The sequence below is a fragment of the Drosophila montana genome, unplaced genomic scaffold (genome assembly GCF_035044405.1).
Source record: "Drosophila montana isolate Dmon_TW-CO22-7 unplaced genomic scaffold, ASM3504440v1 contig_3200_1, whole genome shotgun sequence".
Taxonomy (NCBI): Eukaryota; Metazoa; Arthropoda; class Insecta; order Diptera; family Drosophilidae; genus Drosophila; species Drosophila montana.
This window is the reverse complement of record NW_026998080.1, coordinates 1,219,626-1,237,113: the sequence shown is the minus strand read 5'-3', so window position 1 is coordinate 1,237,113 and position 17,488 is coordinate 1,219,626. Positions and strand designations below refer to the sequence as shown.

General features: G+C 37.0%; 1 protein-coding gene across 3 annotated transcripts; it reads right to left on the bottom strand.

The window, feature by feature from the left end:
- Window positions 1–222: 222 nt before the first annotated feature.
- Window positions 223–17,486, bottom strand: speck. 3 transcript variants are annotated; one of them, XM_064686362.1, is made up of 4 exons: window positions 17,120–17,486; window positions 2,301–2,468; window positions 1,018–1,170; window positions 223–936 (listed from the first exon to the last, which is right to left on the bottom strand). In XM_064686362.1, exons 2-4 carry the CDS (start codon window positions 2,412–2,414, stop codon window positions 505–507), a joined length of 699 nt encoding a protein of 232 aa, XP_064542432.1. In that variant the 5' UTR covers window positions 2,415–2,468; window positions 17,120–17,486; the 3' UTR covers window positions 223–504. The 3 variants fall into 3 exon arrangements, with proteins under 3 accessions (XP_064542432.1, XP_064542431.1, XP_064542430.1); XM_064686361.1 differs by lacking the exon at window positions 17,120–17,486 and adding an exon at window positions 4,165–4,941; XM_064686360.1 differs by lacking the exon at window positions 17,120–17,486 and adding an exon at window positions 3,413–3,547.
- Window positions 17,487–17,488: the final 2 nt, after the last annotated feature.

The window sequence follows — 17,488 nt, the reverse complement described above, 5'->3', positions numbered from 1 at the left end:
GGAAAACTTTGTTGTTTTTCAAGATATCTTGACCAAACTCGTCATTTATAAGTTTTACTATGTTCCCTACATTTATGCAAAATCTTTTTTACATCAGACCACTATATTTTGAGATATGGTCAAGAGATCTTGAGTATTATAAAAATGTTCGGTCTGCAAGGGTAGACAATCTAGTTTGCTCTTCCAAAAAATAAAACAAGTTTTTAACTTAGGATAACGTACTTTATGTTTTAATTTATATTATTTATTTATTTTCATTTAGCAATATTTGAGCAAATTGAACACTTAAATTAACTTCGCGATGGGTACATTTAATTACATAAATATTTTTTTATAGATTGTACTTGTATATTTTTCTACTAATTAAGAGCTGAAAGCACAAAAATAGAATGAAATGAGCGCACGATTCTCGATTGAATATGCATAAATCCCGCCACCGAGCTACAAACTAAAAATCACATATTTTCTATGAAATGCATAATTGCCTCATCAAAGCGACAGCAATTACAACACAGACTTGGGCTTATCCTGGTCCAGCTCCTTGACCAGGACGCGTGCGGCTACATGCGGCAATGCCGGCTTAAAGATGGCAACACCCTGCGGCTTATAGTCCGCATAATTCATTTTATAGACCTCATGGAAGCCCAGCTTCTCCATAACACGCGCCGAATAGTGGCTGGAGCAGAGCACATGGTAGACAGAGATCTGATTCTCGCGCATATACTCGTAGGCCCGTTCCGTCAGTTTGCCCGCAATGCCGCAGCCGCGATAATTGCTGTTCACGGAAAGTATTTTGCCATCGAGTATGCAATTCTCGTTGGGATACAAATCAAATATGTTAAATTTCTCCTCAATGTGATCCATTAGGCTGAGTATCTTTTGGAATTTGTGATGTTCGCAGGGATCGGCCAACTTATCAGCCGGCTCAGTTGCTGACTAAAACGAAAATAACTTATTGGATTAGCGGGGGGATTTTTTGGATAAGATATTGTAGATAGATGATGATGAACGACTTACAGGTCGTCGCATGAGTCCATTGATAAAGACGCCAATGATTTCTCCCTTCTTGTTGAGCGCCTTGTACGAGCAGTTGTCCTTGAGGGGCTTCACTGAGAAGTGCTCCAGCTCCTTGCACTCGCCGAGATCAAGAAATGTATTGAGTGGCTCATCCTGCAAAACAAGAATAAGAAGTAAACATAGTTAAAGAAAGGAAAAAAAAAACAACTGGCTCTATTAAACCAGATTCCCCAAAGTACAGCAACTGGCTGGGCCTGTTTATGTGACAATATTAAATAAAAAAAAATTAACATTTGGCAAACAGAAATTCAATCAGGTTTTAATCAAAAAAATATATAAATATGAATAACAAAATATGCTTGCATACGAAATCTTTGATGGAATGTTAAATAGTATAATTTGTACAAATTGTTTAGGCAATTACGCGAGACACGAGTACAAAATGCGAATTATAATAAAATGATTTATGCGCACGCATTCGTTATTTTATCTATTCGATCAGCGCTTTGATTCATAATTTATGGCAATGCAAAACGGAACCGGAGCCACAGTCGATCAGTCAGTCAGTCGGTCAGTCAGTCAGTCAGTCAGTCAGTCAGGTTTGAATGCATAATTTGCATTGTTTTATATACACTTGAGGCATATACATATATATATATATATTATATGTCACGCTCCAAGATTCCAATTAATTGCAATTCAATACGGATTTTGCACCGTTAACTGGAGTGGAAGTTTGTCACGCGTTTCGCCAGATCTCACGCGGACAGATCGTTTTATGCGACCTGATCTGATCGAGCAGTCGAGCGTCAACTAGGCAACTAGTCGATGATCTTTAAACTGGTTATTCGCAAGAAAAAGATGTTTCAGTTAAAGGTAAACATAACAGGTGTCTCATCAAGGGACTTCCCTATGAATCAGCTTATGGTAAGGATTAAAGTTCAATCACATTTGTGAGCAAAACAAAAAAAAGGCAAAACGAAAACCCGCAAAAAAACATTCACAAAAATTAATTTAATTTAATTAATGCGCGTCGCATATGCAAAAATCGAGTTTTAGTGTGTATTCAATGAAGCCAATCTCTAGCTAAGACTAATTAATATTTATTATGCATTTATTTAAAATTGTTTGCTTTGTTTTGACTGCAGCAGCACCTGGGTCAATTATAATTAAACAATTTGAATAAGCAAGCAATATATAATTGGGCTGGAATCAATTTACATTATTTGATATTAAAGATAGACAAGTTAAAATAAAGTAAAATATTACAAATAAAAGCAAACCTTAAAGAAGAATGTCTTGAGCATGGCCAGAACTTCAGGTGCATCCTCGGGACGCACCAGCTCAATGGTAACGGAGCATTCCTTGTCCAGATTGGACGACGACGACGACGACATATTGAGCACGTCCAATTTCTGGGTCAGACGGGCGATCGGATATAAATCGTTCAGCTGTAAAAATGCAAGACGAAGCAAAAGCGTTAAAAATCCATCCAGCCATATGTATGGGAAGTATATATATATATATACATTTCTATGTATGTTTCGATTTATGATGGTTATTTATTGCTCTTAGATGAAAGCCAGACATTTTAATTTGAAGCACATGTGCGCCATGAGACGACGTCGACGTCGACGGCGACTTTTCACTTGCATTTCCACACAGCCATTTCCATGGCCAGCCAAGCGGGCAGTATTTGAATTTGTTTTTCATGTACATTTTTGACACAACGCATAAATTATGGTCGAACAATTAATATTTATACTTGCGAAACGGCTGAACAAATATTGGTCTAGGGCAAAGTTTTGAATATAACAGAAATATGAGAAATTATTAGAAAATAGCTAAAACTATATATAGCACTAAATACTATATAGCTTACTATATAGCTGTTATTAGGAGAAACCCGCCTTTATCTAAAAATATATATTTAAAGTAGTTCTAATCAAACAAACATATATACTTAAATTAGAATACAACAAACATTACACAGTGTAATTATTCTATACTATAAGTAGTAGTAGTAAAAATACTTTAGATTTGTTGCACAGAAAAGAAAGGGAAAATAATTATATAGGCTATAAACTATAGTATTAGCGTAATTAGTATATTGCAAATTTAATGAGCCAAAGTTCAATTTAATGCTTTTTTCTTAAATTTTAAATTCAAATTTATTTAATAACGAAGGAAAGTACAAAATCAAGATTTGAAGAATTTTGAATTGAAAATTCATGGAATATATTGATTCGGATTTCCAAGCATTCGCCGTTAAATAAGCGGAAATTTTAGCTTAAGCTAGGCTTTACCCACGCTGTAGAGATTATAATTACCCAACTAAGGGATTTTTTCTCTTTGAACTACCATGACATTTTTTCATAGGGAAAAGCAGACTTACTTGTGAACTGATTGCCATAGAAAGGACCTTAATAACATTGTGTTTATTTATTTGAAATTTATATACTAGAAATTTGCAATTTATCATGAACAATATTTTTTTTTTCATTTTTAGCAAAAGTAAAATGGTTTCAGTTGTAATTTTTACATTCTGGAGAGAAGTTACTGTTACATAAACTGACAACTGAGACTTTTATGTTTCTCATATTTCTTTCTATTTCCCTGTGCAAATAAAGTTAAACCTAATTTTCTTTTCCTATAGAGAAAACAAGCCTGAATAAATGTAAACATTATTTAAATATAGTTATATGAGAGAAACTGCTGCCAAGAAGCATAGAAGCGAGTCTACAATCAAAATGAAAGAAATTCCCTTTCCCCAAGACTTGCAGTCTAGTGTAGTATTGGATTCACAAGATCGTTGCTTTAAAATATCAAATACTTTGCACCAGCCCCTCTCTGGATTTATGCACTTACGTATTAGACTAAATGTTTACGTTTGCATTATTCTTCGCTTTGGCGCGATCGCAGCTATTCTTGGCACACTCGATATTTATAGGGCTGCCTCTCCCCTCCCCTCCCCACCCCACCCCAGCCCCATCCCCATCCCCGCCCGCGTTGGCACTGAGTGTGAAACCCACGCAAACGAACTGTGTTTACAAATCGATTACTGTGTTTATAAATCGGATTTGGGGGTCGATCAACCAGTCAACTACTATATAGTATATATGCATCTATATAGTATGCCACACTTACCGCACATCTGGAGTCAAGGATGTGGCGTTTGCTCTGCAGCAGCGGCTGCTCGCGCATATTTTGAACCTCCATGATTTCGTAGTTGGTTTTTTTTTTTTAAATTCCTTGTGTGAGGCGTGAGAAAATGTTAAAAAATATAGGAAAAATCCCTTAGCTCTGTTTTTGCTTTAAGCAATATTGTTTTTGCTTTTTGGCGCGCGCGTTTCTTTGGTATTTTTGTTGTTGTTGTTGTTGTTGTTGTTGTTGCTGCTTTTGCGGCGTTTGTTTATTTGCCAACGTATTTATATTTATTATTGTTGCCTTTATTTTTTTTTGTGTGTTATTTTCTTTCTTGATTTTGCGCACAAAACACAGCTGAAACACTTCACAGCTTTGACAGTTGCAAATAATGCTAATTAATTATAAAATCACAGACACATTCACAAAATAACGTGATTTGATATAATGAAAATGTTTTTGGAATTAATCCTGGTGGTTGTTTTGGTTTTAGTTTTAGTTAAGGTGTCGCGCTCGGCCTCCGCGAGCTTTAGCTTCCCTTGTGCAAACAATGAATGGCAAACATCGCGGCTGTTTGCACTTTATATACATATGGCAGGCGTATTGGGCAGAGTAACGTATACGCAGTGTGTGCTGAACCTGAACCCGAACCGAACAAGGCAGCCAGAGCGAGAGAGAGAGCGCGCACAACTAGAATAAAGGCAACGTAGGACGGCGAAATTTCAATCTCTTTCAGGCAGGCGCTGGCTTTGCCCACTGAATCCAGTTCCGTTGTTGCCTGCTGCCGATCGCAACTGAGCACGAAGCACGAGCGAGCCAAGTGCCGGACATAACAAAAGCTAAAACTGTGTATGGATATCGGCAGCAGCGGCGGGCAGCGAAGCCAGCAGTGACGTTGGCGCTACGTTTGATTAAGCATATATGTGTGTGTGTGTGTGTATGTGTGTGTGAAGGCAGATGAAGGTGTATGCAGAGGCAACATTTGCATTCGCTGCGGCGGTTCCACACGAGCGGATTAGGCAAACAGTTGTTTGCGTGTGTGTGTGTGTATGTGAGTGGTCAAAGAAAACCCGCTCTCTCACAAACTCACTGTCTACTCTCTCTCACTTAGCAGCCGCTTAACAGAGAGATCAAAACAGAGAAGGGAACAGCGCTTTGGTATCGTGACATGTTTGTGAATGGTTTATTGCCGGTCAGTCACAGTCGCCGCTTTCCGGCTGCCTGTTTGGAGTTGGGCTGATGGGAGAGGTCAATTTTGCACGCTGCTTCCGGAACGAGAAAGCGTTTCGCTAAGTTGTTGATTAAAGTTGTATTAAGGGATTTTCAACTCACATACTTATATGGAGTCATATTAATTTAATTAATTTCACACATTGCAAGTAATTTCGTTAATTGCACTAATTAAATTTGGCAGCATTTAAAACAGTTTATTGGCACGTTAAGTTGGCTGCGGCATGTAACGAGCATGTTGTTGTATTTTAACATGAACTTTAATGTTAAGCTATGCTATAGGGACTGATTGAAGTGACAATGGATGTATTATTATCTAGTTTGTTGCACTTATGCAAAAAGCCGCCCCCTTTCAATTGACATCCATAGCAAGCAGCTCCTCTTGAAATGCCACTCATTCAACTATGGCAAATATTTGCTGCTTGTCAAGGAGGTAAGATATATCTAGATCGACTGCTATCTGTTTGCCATACAAATACTCTCGCAGAGCGCGAGGCACTATTGCAGGCATTTCAATGCGACACTCGGAATTCTCGAGATGAACGCGGAGATGGAGGCGGAGGCGGAGGTCAGTTGCGTTGGGTGTGTTTGCATTGACGGTGCCGGCAATACATACTTCGAGTAGCTCTTTGTTGTTTTTCATTTTTCGTGCTTTTATTGTAATCTCTTGTTTTCTTTTCGCCAGCTTTGTTTGTGTTCTGCGATTTTGTTTACATTGGCGGGCGTGCGCTCTTGTCAATTGGCAGACAGCGAAGCGCAGACACATAAATATATAAGTTTTTAAAATATTTATAAATATTGTTTATTAAGTTATTTTGGCTGCGACACGCTGGTTTATTGACTTGCCAACATTTCCACCGTTTATTTTATTTTCTTTGTTGCTATTATTTTGTTTAGTTGCCAGCATTTTTTTATTATGTGCGCGTTTTGCTTTGATTGTTGAAAATTGTCGCCGATGAGCACGTGATAGGGTTTTTTTTTTTTAAATATTTTTTTTATTATGAAACTTTTTACATATGTGCATAATTTAATTTATATGCCGATATAGCTTAGTCACATTGGAAAATTACAAAATAACTCTTGGCTAATTTGCGGTTAACTGTGCGGTGAACCTGTTTTATTTTTGTTTAATTATTATATTTTTTATTTATTTTGTTGTACCCTTGATTGAGCTGTGAACCGAGAGTTCTAAATTTAACGAACAGACATTCGTGAACTGATTGCGCTAATATAATCTATATAAGATCAGGCCCGAATTGGCCAAGCCTTCTCCCGGCCATAGCTTGGCTCATTGTCTTTATTGTGCTGCCACTTTGATGTGGTCAATTGCAGGTGTTAAATGCGTATTTATATATTCATCACATGGCTGAGTGTCTGTCTTTATAATTAAGGTAATGTGATTGCAACATTTTTGGCATGTCATGCATGTGGCTATCAAAATATTTTTATTATTATTATTACGTATTTTTTTTTGTTCATTGAGCTCAAATGCTTTGTTGTCACTGGCTAACATGTCGTATGCGTATTATGTATACGTCAAACTGAAAGTCTAGCAATATGTCTCTTTTTAATCCCGAGCTTAAAATATTTGTATTAGATAGTACAATTTGATGTAACATAACCTATTTTATACTCCAATAAGATCGTATACGAGGTCTATCTTTCTATGTTTGCCTATTTGTCTGCAAGAAATATAACCTGAAACCTCTAGGACTTACTTGCGGTTTTGAAAATCGCATAGAAAGGCAACTTAAAAGAAATGAAAGCTAGTGGGAGGGGAAGCGAATGGGCGTAAAAGATCATATAAGTGAGAGTGGGAGCATATACGTGAGTGTGAGCGTAAGAGAGTCAGAGTAAGAAAAAGAGACAGAGAGAGAGAAAATGAAGGAAAGAGTGTAGCTGAAAAGCTACTCAAAGAATACGAAATTGAGATAGTGAAAAACTTTTCTCTACACAGTAAATTAAAGTTATTTAAAATCATATGAGATCCTTGTAAGTACTATTTGAGATCAATGAGAATTGCATAGAGGGGCGATTGGCATAACAGAGAGAAAGCAGGATTTGTTAAACGCACAAGCATATAAATAAAGAAGCTACCCATAAAATGTGTCTCTCTAGCTCTAATAGACAGACAAATAGAGAGACAGTCGCATTTGGAACTTATTAATTAATAAGTTAAGCAATGTTTCCCACTGTTTGTACGCAAACTAACAACTGTGTAAGCTACCGTTTTCCCGCATTTTTAATGGGCAAATAGTAACAAACAAGAAGACGGGATTATTTTTAGTTCAACACGTTGATTTCCATCTGGTTTTAGTGGGGTATTTCAATGTGGCTAATAAAGCTATTCGAATATGATAAACAAATTAGGTAGTTTGTTGATATGGGAATTTGGGTAAATTCCTATTGTAAAATGGGTTTCCAGTCGCCTATTTTCAATTCTAATGAGTCTAGAATTGAAGCAGTGCCAATGCCCATTAATAAACAGAATACCGAGCTATTGTTGCGCAAATTGGAACAATCTCAGGTTTTTCTAATAATTACGCAATCAATTCTCGTATCGGTTAGATCGTAGCTATGCTCAATTTATCGAACCTTGTGAATGCAAACTCTAATTTGGCTTACAAACTTTTTGATTTGGGGGCTATAAATTGCATTGTCTAAACAATTCGCATGCAAATTTTCATTTTCATTTCGAATTTCCGCTTGATTTGCCGTGTGTGTGTGTGTGTGTGTGTGTGTGTGTGTGTGTGCTTCAATTTTTGCAATGTCATGTGACTAACGAGCTGTATAACTCCTCCAAACTTCAACGAGTCGGCTATAAAAATGATTTATTATGCCCTAACGAAGGGTATATTCATTCTGCTATGACCCTTGCGAAGCCATTAGGTATATATGTATTATATATACATATATATATATATCTGGATCAGTAGAGTCGATATATTTACTGTACAAATCCCTCAGTTTTAAAGCTCTCTTAATGATCGGAGCCTTATAAAGCTATCATAGGAACGATCAGTCAAAATTCTAGTACAAAGAAACTTTCTTCATTTTCAAGATATTTTAATCTTAAGCATATATCTTAGCTATAAACTCCCAGCATCTAAGAAAATCCCATCGTAACGGAACCATAATATCATTTATTAGCCAAAACTTGCAACAATTGAGCGCATTTCGAGTTTTTCTATATTCAAAAACTATTGAGTATTTGATATATAACGTATATCTGTCTAATAACTGCAAGTTGGGTTGTTTTTTTTTCTTGGTTGTCCAAAATTTGTGGCCCGTGTTGAAAGTCAATTTAATGTCTGTCGGTCTGTCATTATAAACAGACTAATTGACAATTTACATGTGTTCGCTGTGCGGGGCACCTGCGACTATTCGCAATGTTTAGTAGTATTTTATTAAATTATTCATAAGGCAGCGCGCACACGTCTTGGCTTCTTATTTTTTTTCATTTTTAATTTTTTTATTTTATTTATTTTACCTGCATGAATGATATTATAGTGGGCACGTTTTGCGACTCTTAATGATCCGTCAGCGTGTGTCGTAGCTGCAATTTTGTTAGCATATCGATAATTACAGAGACATTAACGCCATTTAAGTGTGCACTCCGATCATTTGCCTAAGTACCGCACATAAATTGCCAGCTAAATATGATTTAGATATCTGCCACCAATCGAGAATTATTGTGGGAACTATCAGAGTTGACAGTTGCACTTTCAGATAGCCAAAGAGTTTAGAGTGAAGTTGGAGGAATGCGAATAAAGAAGGTAATTCGGCTTGGAATATGAAATAAATAATAATATATAACATAATTAGCCCTACAGTATATCATTTATTCAAGTGAACTTCTAAACAACGGGGACTCAGTTTCAATTTAGTTCGATGTTTCGAAACATTGTAAGCAAATCAGAATAATTTATTCGATTGTGCCCGACTGGTAGATACCCTAAATGCAGCGCTCAACTGTTCATCTTGAATAGAAGTATAGTTTAAGCCTTAAATAGGGCATCAAGCTGCGTTTGTAAGCCAAGGATCAAAGCTCTACAGGAGGCATACAACAGGTACGATATTTTTAATCAATTTATGCCCACATAACAAATTTGGTTTATATAGCTCCTATTATTTTTTAATAATACTTCAGGAACGAGTGTAAAAATCTATATTTATCGATTATTACTTAAGTGAAAGAAGTTATCGAAAAGTCAGAGTCGATATATGTCGATTAGTACATAAGTGAAAGAAGATATCGAAAAAAAGATGAGTCTCAAAATCGTTATTTTAAAGTATGTTTTAAGCTTTTGGAGTTATTTATATTTAACGATTATTACAAAAGTGAACGAATATATCGAAAAGTCATAGTCGATATTTATCGATTATTACTTAAGTAAAAGAATATATCGAAAAATATATGATACAAAATATATTTACGGGGTCGGAGAAGTTTTCTTCTGTCTGTTACAAACATTTGCAGCAAAACATTCCACCCTATCCGGCCATTTTTTATGGGCTTCAGCTTATAGAGACCGTTTAAACCTGCTTTGCATTTAAAAGACTTTTAAGAACTTCTAGTATATCAGATTCTTAACGCGGACTCAGTTTAGCTGATAAAACACACCTGGCCCAACCTATATACTTTTTTATTTTAATAAAATGTTTAAACGATTCAAGGTCAAGTTTGGCTTGAAATCAATCTTAATTTAATGCTGTCCAGGCCAGGTTAAACTGCAATTAAGCTGTGTTGATATTCTAACTACATGTAATTAATAAAAATATAGCCCAGTGCAGCAACATTTTGGTTTCAATATGCAAATCCATCTAGGAGAGCAAGCGATTATGACAAGAACGCTTGAAAATTTACAATTTTAATGGTTGGGAATATTCGCTAAAGCTTTGAGTTGGCAAAGATTTATGACTTTGTAGCTAACAGCTTTTTGTATCAATATAAAAACGAAAACCTAAAAGCAACGAATAAGAAATACGCTTACAAAAGGCTGTTTGAGTAGTTGAACAAACTAAAATGTATTAAAAACTAAAATGGGAACTAGATAACATAACTTGCAAATGAAGAGATAACAGCATAATAATAACATTAATGCAGCTCCCATTATGTTACGTAACATTAACATAAACATAGAGCACTGTTAATTTTAACATTGTTTGCAGCTGTTACAACTGTTACTTAACTATGTTCAAGTCTTCATGACTTTTGGTTAGCGCAATTATCTATTTCCCTTTTGGGAGTGACGAAAAACGACACGCGCTGCTAAAGCTGACTTACAATTAGCCATCGTTGCAATAAATTAAATATTTACATTGGAAATATGCCATAAATCATTATTAAAATACAAAAAAAAAAAAAAAAGCATTAGATGGGCGGATTTGACGCGGAAATACCCTGTACACAGCTGTGTAGAATTTACAAACAAGGCGTGGAGAGTTGTTAAAAAGTGTAATTATTTGTATTATGCAATTGGGTTAAATATATTCTAGAGTCAAAAATGTTTCTTCTCGTTTGTGAGACACATATCTAAATAGACCGGCAATACAGGGTATTCAGTGTCGAGGCGCGTGATTTGCTTTTGAACAGGGCATGAAATTTGTTAAATAATGTTAAAACAAAATAAATATATGGCGACAAGTATATATCATATTTTATAATAAATAACAGACCATGGGCAAAAAACTAATGCAAAAAGTTCGGCAATATATTGTTCAAAGTCTGTGACTTTTCCGACAGGTGGGCAGCTGTGTGTGTATCCATGTCTGTGTGTTTGTCTGTGTGTGTGTGCTTGTGCTTGACAAAGCGGAATTGATTTGACCCCACACCCAAAGGGGGGTAGCTGGACAAATGGCCCACGGTCGGCTGGAGCTGGAGTCGTTGTCGTCGTGTGGCTTTAAGTCAACATTAAATGCTAAACGTGACTTGAAACTGAAAGCCAATGTCAACGCCGTCTATGCCACGGCGCTGCATGCGGCAGCGATGCAATTGCCAATTGCCAACTTGCCAACTTGCCAGCTTGTCAGGCTTTCAATAAAAACCTCAAAAGCCGCCTTATCAGCCGGGCCGTGGGTGTTTTCTTGGCCACAATTAACAGCGCCCCGAGGCACGAAGCTCGCTTGGCAACAAACATTCGAGAGCTACAACATTTCGGTTTAATTGTATTTTTGATTTCTTTTTACCTTTGAATTTATTTTATTTAATTTTTTTTTATTTTTTTTTTTATTTGCGCCTGATCAAAACTAATGTTACGTTCTAAACACATTAAAGTGCCTTTATCTCGCAGACACAATGCACGTTTCCAACAATAAACTATGCCCCATTATCATTAGATCTGTGGACTCTTAAGTGGATAAAAAGTGGCAGCCAAATCCAGCACTGAATTTGCCTACTGCTGAATTTGCCGGGCAATAAAAATTCATTAGCCGCCAGTTTATTAAATTGCACCCATAATAACAACGGTCATACGATACAGAGTGCAAATTGTATGGGCATTACACGACAGGGAAAATGTATTTTCATAAACAAAACAATTTGGTCGGGGTGTTCGTAAAGTGTGTCATCTCTCAATATCAAAGTTATACAATCAATTGATACTCTACAGTATCTGACGATCTCTTTTGGAGTGGGTGGAACAAAATAGTTTCGAGGCGAACCATTCTAGTTCTTCAAAGTGTTCCGAAAGCTGATCAGACAAAGAAATTATTCTTATTTTAATGTGTTTTAGAACACTGTTTCGAAGCGAAATCGAAGATCCAACATAATAAATGCATTAGATTGCTGGCTTCCAAGAAATCATTCATTTTCTACATTTCGTATTTTTTCTATGGTAGATTTTGGAGAACTAAAGCCATTCACATTCCTTACATGTTTCATTCTAAGTGTACCGCAAGCTATTAAGTCGAAATGTGTTTTACAACACTGTATTTAAAGTCGAAAAACATTATGAACCGAAGTAATTGCAGTTGATCGATGATTATTTATAATTCGTAAATTGTCTATGGTATTTTTGAGGAGTAAAATCATTATAGTTGTCCACGTATTTGAATCCAAGGGTTACGCAAGCTATTAAAACAAAAGAGTCTTTCTTATTCTATTGAAGAGAAATCGAGAGTAATTGATGGATAAATAATTGATTAATCGATCATTATTTATGTTTCCAAGTTCCGCAAGTCATTAAATCAAAAAGCGCTTCAAACCAGTTCTTATTTGAGCGTATTTTAGAACACTGTAATGAAAGTCTAACATTATTCTGAACTGAAGTAATATCAGTAGATTACTGGAAATCAATCTTTTTTATATTTCGTATATTTTTTTTTTGATATTTTGGAGAAGTAAAACGCGAAGAACAAAAGCTGTAAAGTTATATATATATTTGTATATATATTTTTATTGTAAGCTAATAGAATCAAAACTAAATGCGAGCTAAAAAATGGTTTCAAACCTAACCACTTTTCATTGTTCAGCCTTTTTTTCCATCCAATGAAGTTCTCAACTTCTTCCAAGGCAAGTTCTCAATTTTCTTACAAGCTAAGCTCCAGTTCACGCCGTTTGCTATCTTAAGTTAGATTCATATATAATAGTATTTTACAACACTAAAACTGCCCTTAGCTTAATCTTAACCTCCAAAAAGCCTATGAATTATAATGGGATTCACTTAAAATGTTACGGATATCAATTCAACTATGTTAAATGCATAAATAATTTTTCAAATAGCTGCAGATTTTACAGTTTGTTAGAGAAAATCCTGGGATTTTCTATAAAGCCACATCTAGATGGAATCAAGATACCCATCGCATACCCTCGTCATTGAGCATTGGCTTCGCTTGTCACATTTGAAACGCATTTCAAAAAAACATTATTGGATCATCTCAATTTGTAACGCACCGAGAGATAACACTATAAATATAAATATATCATCATGCACATTTAACAAAATGTAATTTGGCTGTCAGTCGTTAAAGCGAAATGCATAAATTGCGAGCATATTGTGCGAATCTCCATCCCCAATGATATACATATATATTCATTGTCGCATTTGCATTTAGTGCAGTGCAGTGGGACATGGATTCCACGAGCTGTCGGCTTTAAATGCGAATGAAACGATACAAAAAGCAAGTCCGGAGTGGGAAGTGACAATTGGGAATGGGATTGGGAATGGATGTGGAAGTGGCAAGGCGAGAGCTTAAAGCTCAATTAAAATGAAATGCTGCAAAATGCAAGATAATTCTTTACATATGCCCCACCATGCACCAAGCACTGAAATCTGTTGTTGTTGTTTTTCTGCTCACAGTCAGCTAATCTGGCAGCATATTGCCGCCCCCTTCCTCCCCTCCCCGCCACCCCTCCACTCGCACGAATGCGGCAGCAACAGAACAATACGCATACGCCCAGTTGCCGCATTCGCATCTGCTCCTCTGCTGGCTGAAAAGCAAACAGACAGCAGCTAAATTGTTGGCAGGAAGCCAGCCAGGCAGCTGGCGCACAACACAACATCATCATCTTCATCAGCATCATCATCATCAGCATCATCATTATCATCGTCATCGTCATCGTGATTATCATAGTCATTGTGTTTGCCGCTTGGCTGGTGGAGTGCAGTAGCAACAAGCTGCCTGAGGGTTTCGAGCCACCATTTCGCCCGCCCCTCTCTGCGATTCTGGCTGACACAATGTTGGCGCCATTTTGCTGTTTGCTTTTCCTCTTGTAATAAAATGAGATCCGGCATGCTGTTTCCTTTGACGCAGCTGATGATGACGCTGTGCTAATGATAATGGCATCTGTATAGACTGAGCTAGTCCTCGACTTGTTACAATATGCAAAGTATGTTTTTTCCATTTAAGCACTTGAAAATTCAATGACACAACTCGAGCCAGCGAGGGTACACCGCGTAGTCTGTTCGCTGGGGAGCTGACTCTGAAGGCGCGCCCCCTCCTGCGGGTTTGGCCTCTTGACAGCGAACAGGCGAGCAGCTTGTCTTTGTTGACAGATTGATTTTAATGTGTTTTTATTGTCATTGTTATGATGCTATCTAGATGAGAGGCGGCAGGTCCTTTGAGTGCTGATGCTTTTGTTTATCGAAGCTGAATTGGCAAACATTTTAGCTTAATTGGTTTGTGCCAAAAGCCGCTTGGCAATTGAATTAAACAGCTTTTACTTTGAGTCTCATTAATTGTTTCGACTCGACTCGCTGCTCATTTGCCAAAGCGAACAAAATGGCAAACATAATAAATCCCCATCTCTGAAGCCCATTTGCTCATGTGTTATGTGGCCAAATACGAGCCAGTATAATATTCAGACTCGTTTATTTAATTGCATGAAAAATGATTTTTCCATCCTGCTGCTGCCATTTCCCGAGTGCGCTCATATTTCACACAGATCTCGGCAACGGCAGCTGTGAATTCTATGCAAAAACTTTTTACATTCATTTGCGTTTAGTCAAAGAGCTGCAAATGCGCATTGGAACTAACATTTTCTTTTAAATTCGACGAAAGGCTTTTCATGCGGTTTTCATGTCCTTTATGCTGGCACTGGACTTTTGAGAAGGTTTTAGTGAATTATGTATTACAATGACAATTGCCAGTAATTTCACTCTCTCTCTAGTTTTTCATTTAAAATGTGAACATCATGAGAATTGCGTAGAAAGGCTCTGTTTTAGTTTACGTTCTGCACTTAACTAGCTCTCTTTTCACTCTCACTTCTCTATCTAGATCTCTTTCTCTCTCTCTATTTTTGGTAAGTTGTATATAAGAAACAGTATTAAATTATATTAACACCTTTTTTGGGGAGAGTTGTATATTTGTTATAGGAGGAGGAGGAGGTATATTTTTATATTTTTTCTTCAAGTTGAATTTCTTTAAAAATGCACAAGTTCAACTAATGATGGCTTAGTCCTTCGACCCGAGCTAATTTTATTTGCCAATTGTCCTGCCATCATTTAATTTGACCCACACACGACACACACGTACACAACCTTTGCACACACACCACCTGCCCATCTGTCATTGATTTGAATTCAATTAAGTGGACCATACCATAGAGTAAAGGAGGGCGAAGGGCAATGGGCAAAGGGGGGCGGCGGCGGCGTATTAAGCTCAGGCACTCGACTTGCTTGTGTCGGCCAACTTTATTGAAGCGTGTTAAACACAACAAGCTCGTAACATGAAATCCAATCAAATCGATACAAAAAATGTGGGAAAAAAATTCTTTGGACCGCAAGGCCAAAGGGCAAGGGAGCGGGAGGTGGAAAATTGTTAGGGAATCGGGGGCGTATGCGCAACTTTAATACAAGCCAAGACGAAGTCTGGCCAACTGGACTTGGACTTGGCCTGAATGTGGGACTTAAGCAACTGGAATTTCTTTCTTGTTATTGTCAGAGTTTATCCCCCACTCTCCCCACCGCTCCCCCCTCTTCCCATCCCATTCTCGGCAAATCAATTGAAATACATTCTGTGTGTGTGCCTTGTAAGTTTTTGCTCTGATTTCAGTTTTTCCTCCGTTTTCCTTTGTGTGTTGTCTGCATGACTTTGATTTTCATGGCTTTTACCGCGTACGTGCGGATTTCCCATTGTGTGGTTTTTTTTATACATTTGTCGGTTTTGTTGCAGCATTTTGTAGTCGTACATTTTATGTGCGGTGTCCTGTGCTCCTGTGGGTCCTGTGGGTCCTGGCTGTTGCCCAGGCACACAAATCGAATGTTTGCGTGCCTTACTTCTATAATTTGGTCAATTGTCACGACCTGGACGACCAGCCCTCCTTCAGCTTAGCTATTCAATTTGAAAATTGAAATCTGAAGTCTGTTCTACAATTGCTTATCGCTGGGCGAACTCTAGACTCCCTTTGAATTGCCTAGTGATATCACTCCATAAATAGCTGTATTTCATATGGTTATCAATAAGGAAATGGGGCCCGAGGCCAAATAAGTTCTTATCAATGGCATTGGTATAGATAGTAGATCGGTAAAACTACATAGTTACTGCAAGCAGCTTGAGAATCGCATAGTAAGGCTCTATCTCTAACAAGTTTTAGTCGAACATTTAACTCTTTAAAGCAGCTTAAGATTAAGTCATTTTCACTTCAAAAAAAATATTTATATAAATAAGTGCGCATTTCTTTGAACTACTTTTGAGTTATTCTTTAAGCTAAATGCCTCTTAAAACATTGCCAAGAATTTGGGTTAATTTTTATATATTAGAAACTCTCGAGTCAGGACTAAAAATAAAACCCTGCCCATCTTTTGGGATGTTATAATTCTATGTGTTTTTTTTTTGGGTTACGCGCGTTGGCATGCTATAAAGCTATAAAAATATTTAAAACATATATTTAATGGTCGGCAAATGCTTAAGAAAATATTTGTTTCTGCTACAGACGTAGTACATATAGTATTTATAGGGTCAGACAATTTTTTTTATAATTTGATTTGGTCGCTTGCCAAAAAGACTCGTAATTTCTGGTTCCGCCATTGTGTTTGTATTTATATATTAACGTATTTGCGGCATTTAATCAAGTTCTGGTCCACAAACAAAAACCTTGTTTTTCTTTTAAGACATATTCGATTTTTTTTTTATATAGCACTTGGCGGCAAATCTTATAAACCGTCACAAGTAAATTGTGAAACGCATAGAACAGGGGCAAAAAAAAAATCAAAAAAATAGAACATTACCCTTATGAGCTATATACATAAATTAAAAAATTAAATGACTTAGGGTCAGGGAAACTTACGCGTTGGAATTGGCTAATGAATGGCTGGCTCCTTTCTCAAGAAATTGCCGCAGTTGTTGATAAACTGAACACTTCGTATTTCGTATTTGATTTTTTTTTTTTGGCTCGACCAATCAAAAAATCGTGCGGTGTGTGTCGTCTGTTCTTTTAAATCTGGGCGCCCTGTGTTTGTGTTTTCTTTTATAGTTGATTATTTTAGCGGTTGACCGTTAGCGCGCGTCTTAACCACGAGGGCAACGCATTTGATACTGAAACCGAATTGTTGTAAACAAACTGATACAACCCCTCGCATTGGTGAAATGCTTTTGCGCCACTCAATTTGCCGTTATTTGGGCATTTGAAACACTCAAACGGCACGGCTGAACACGG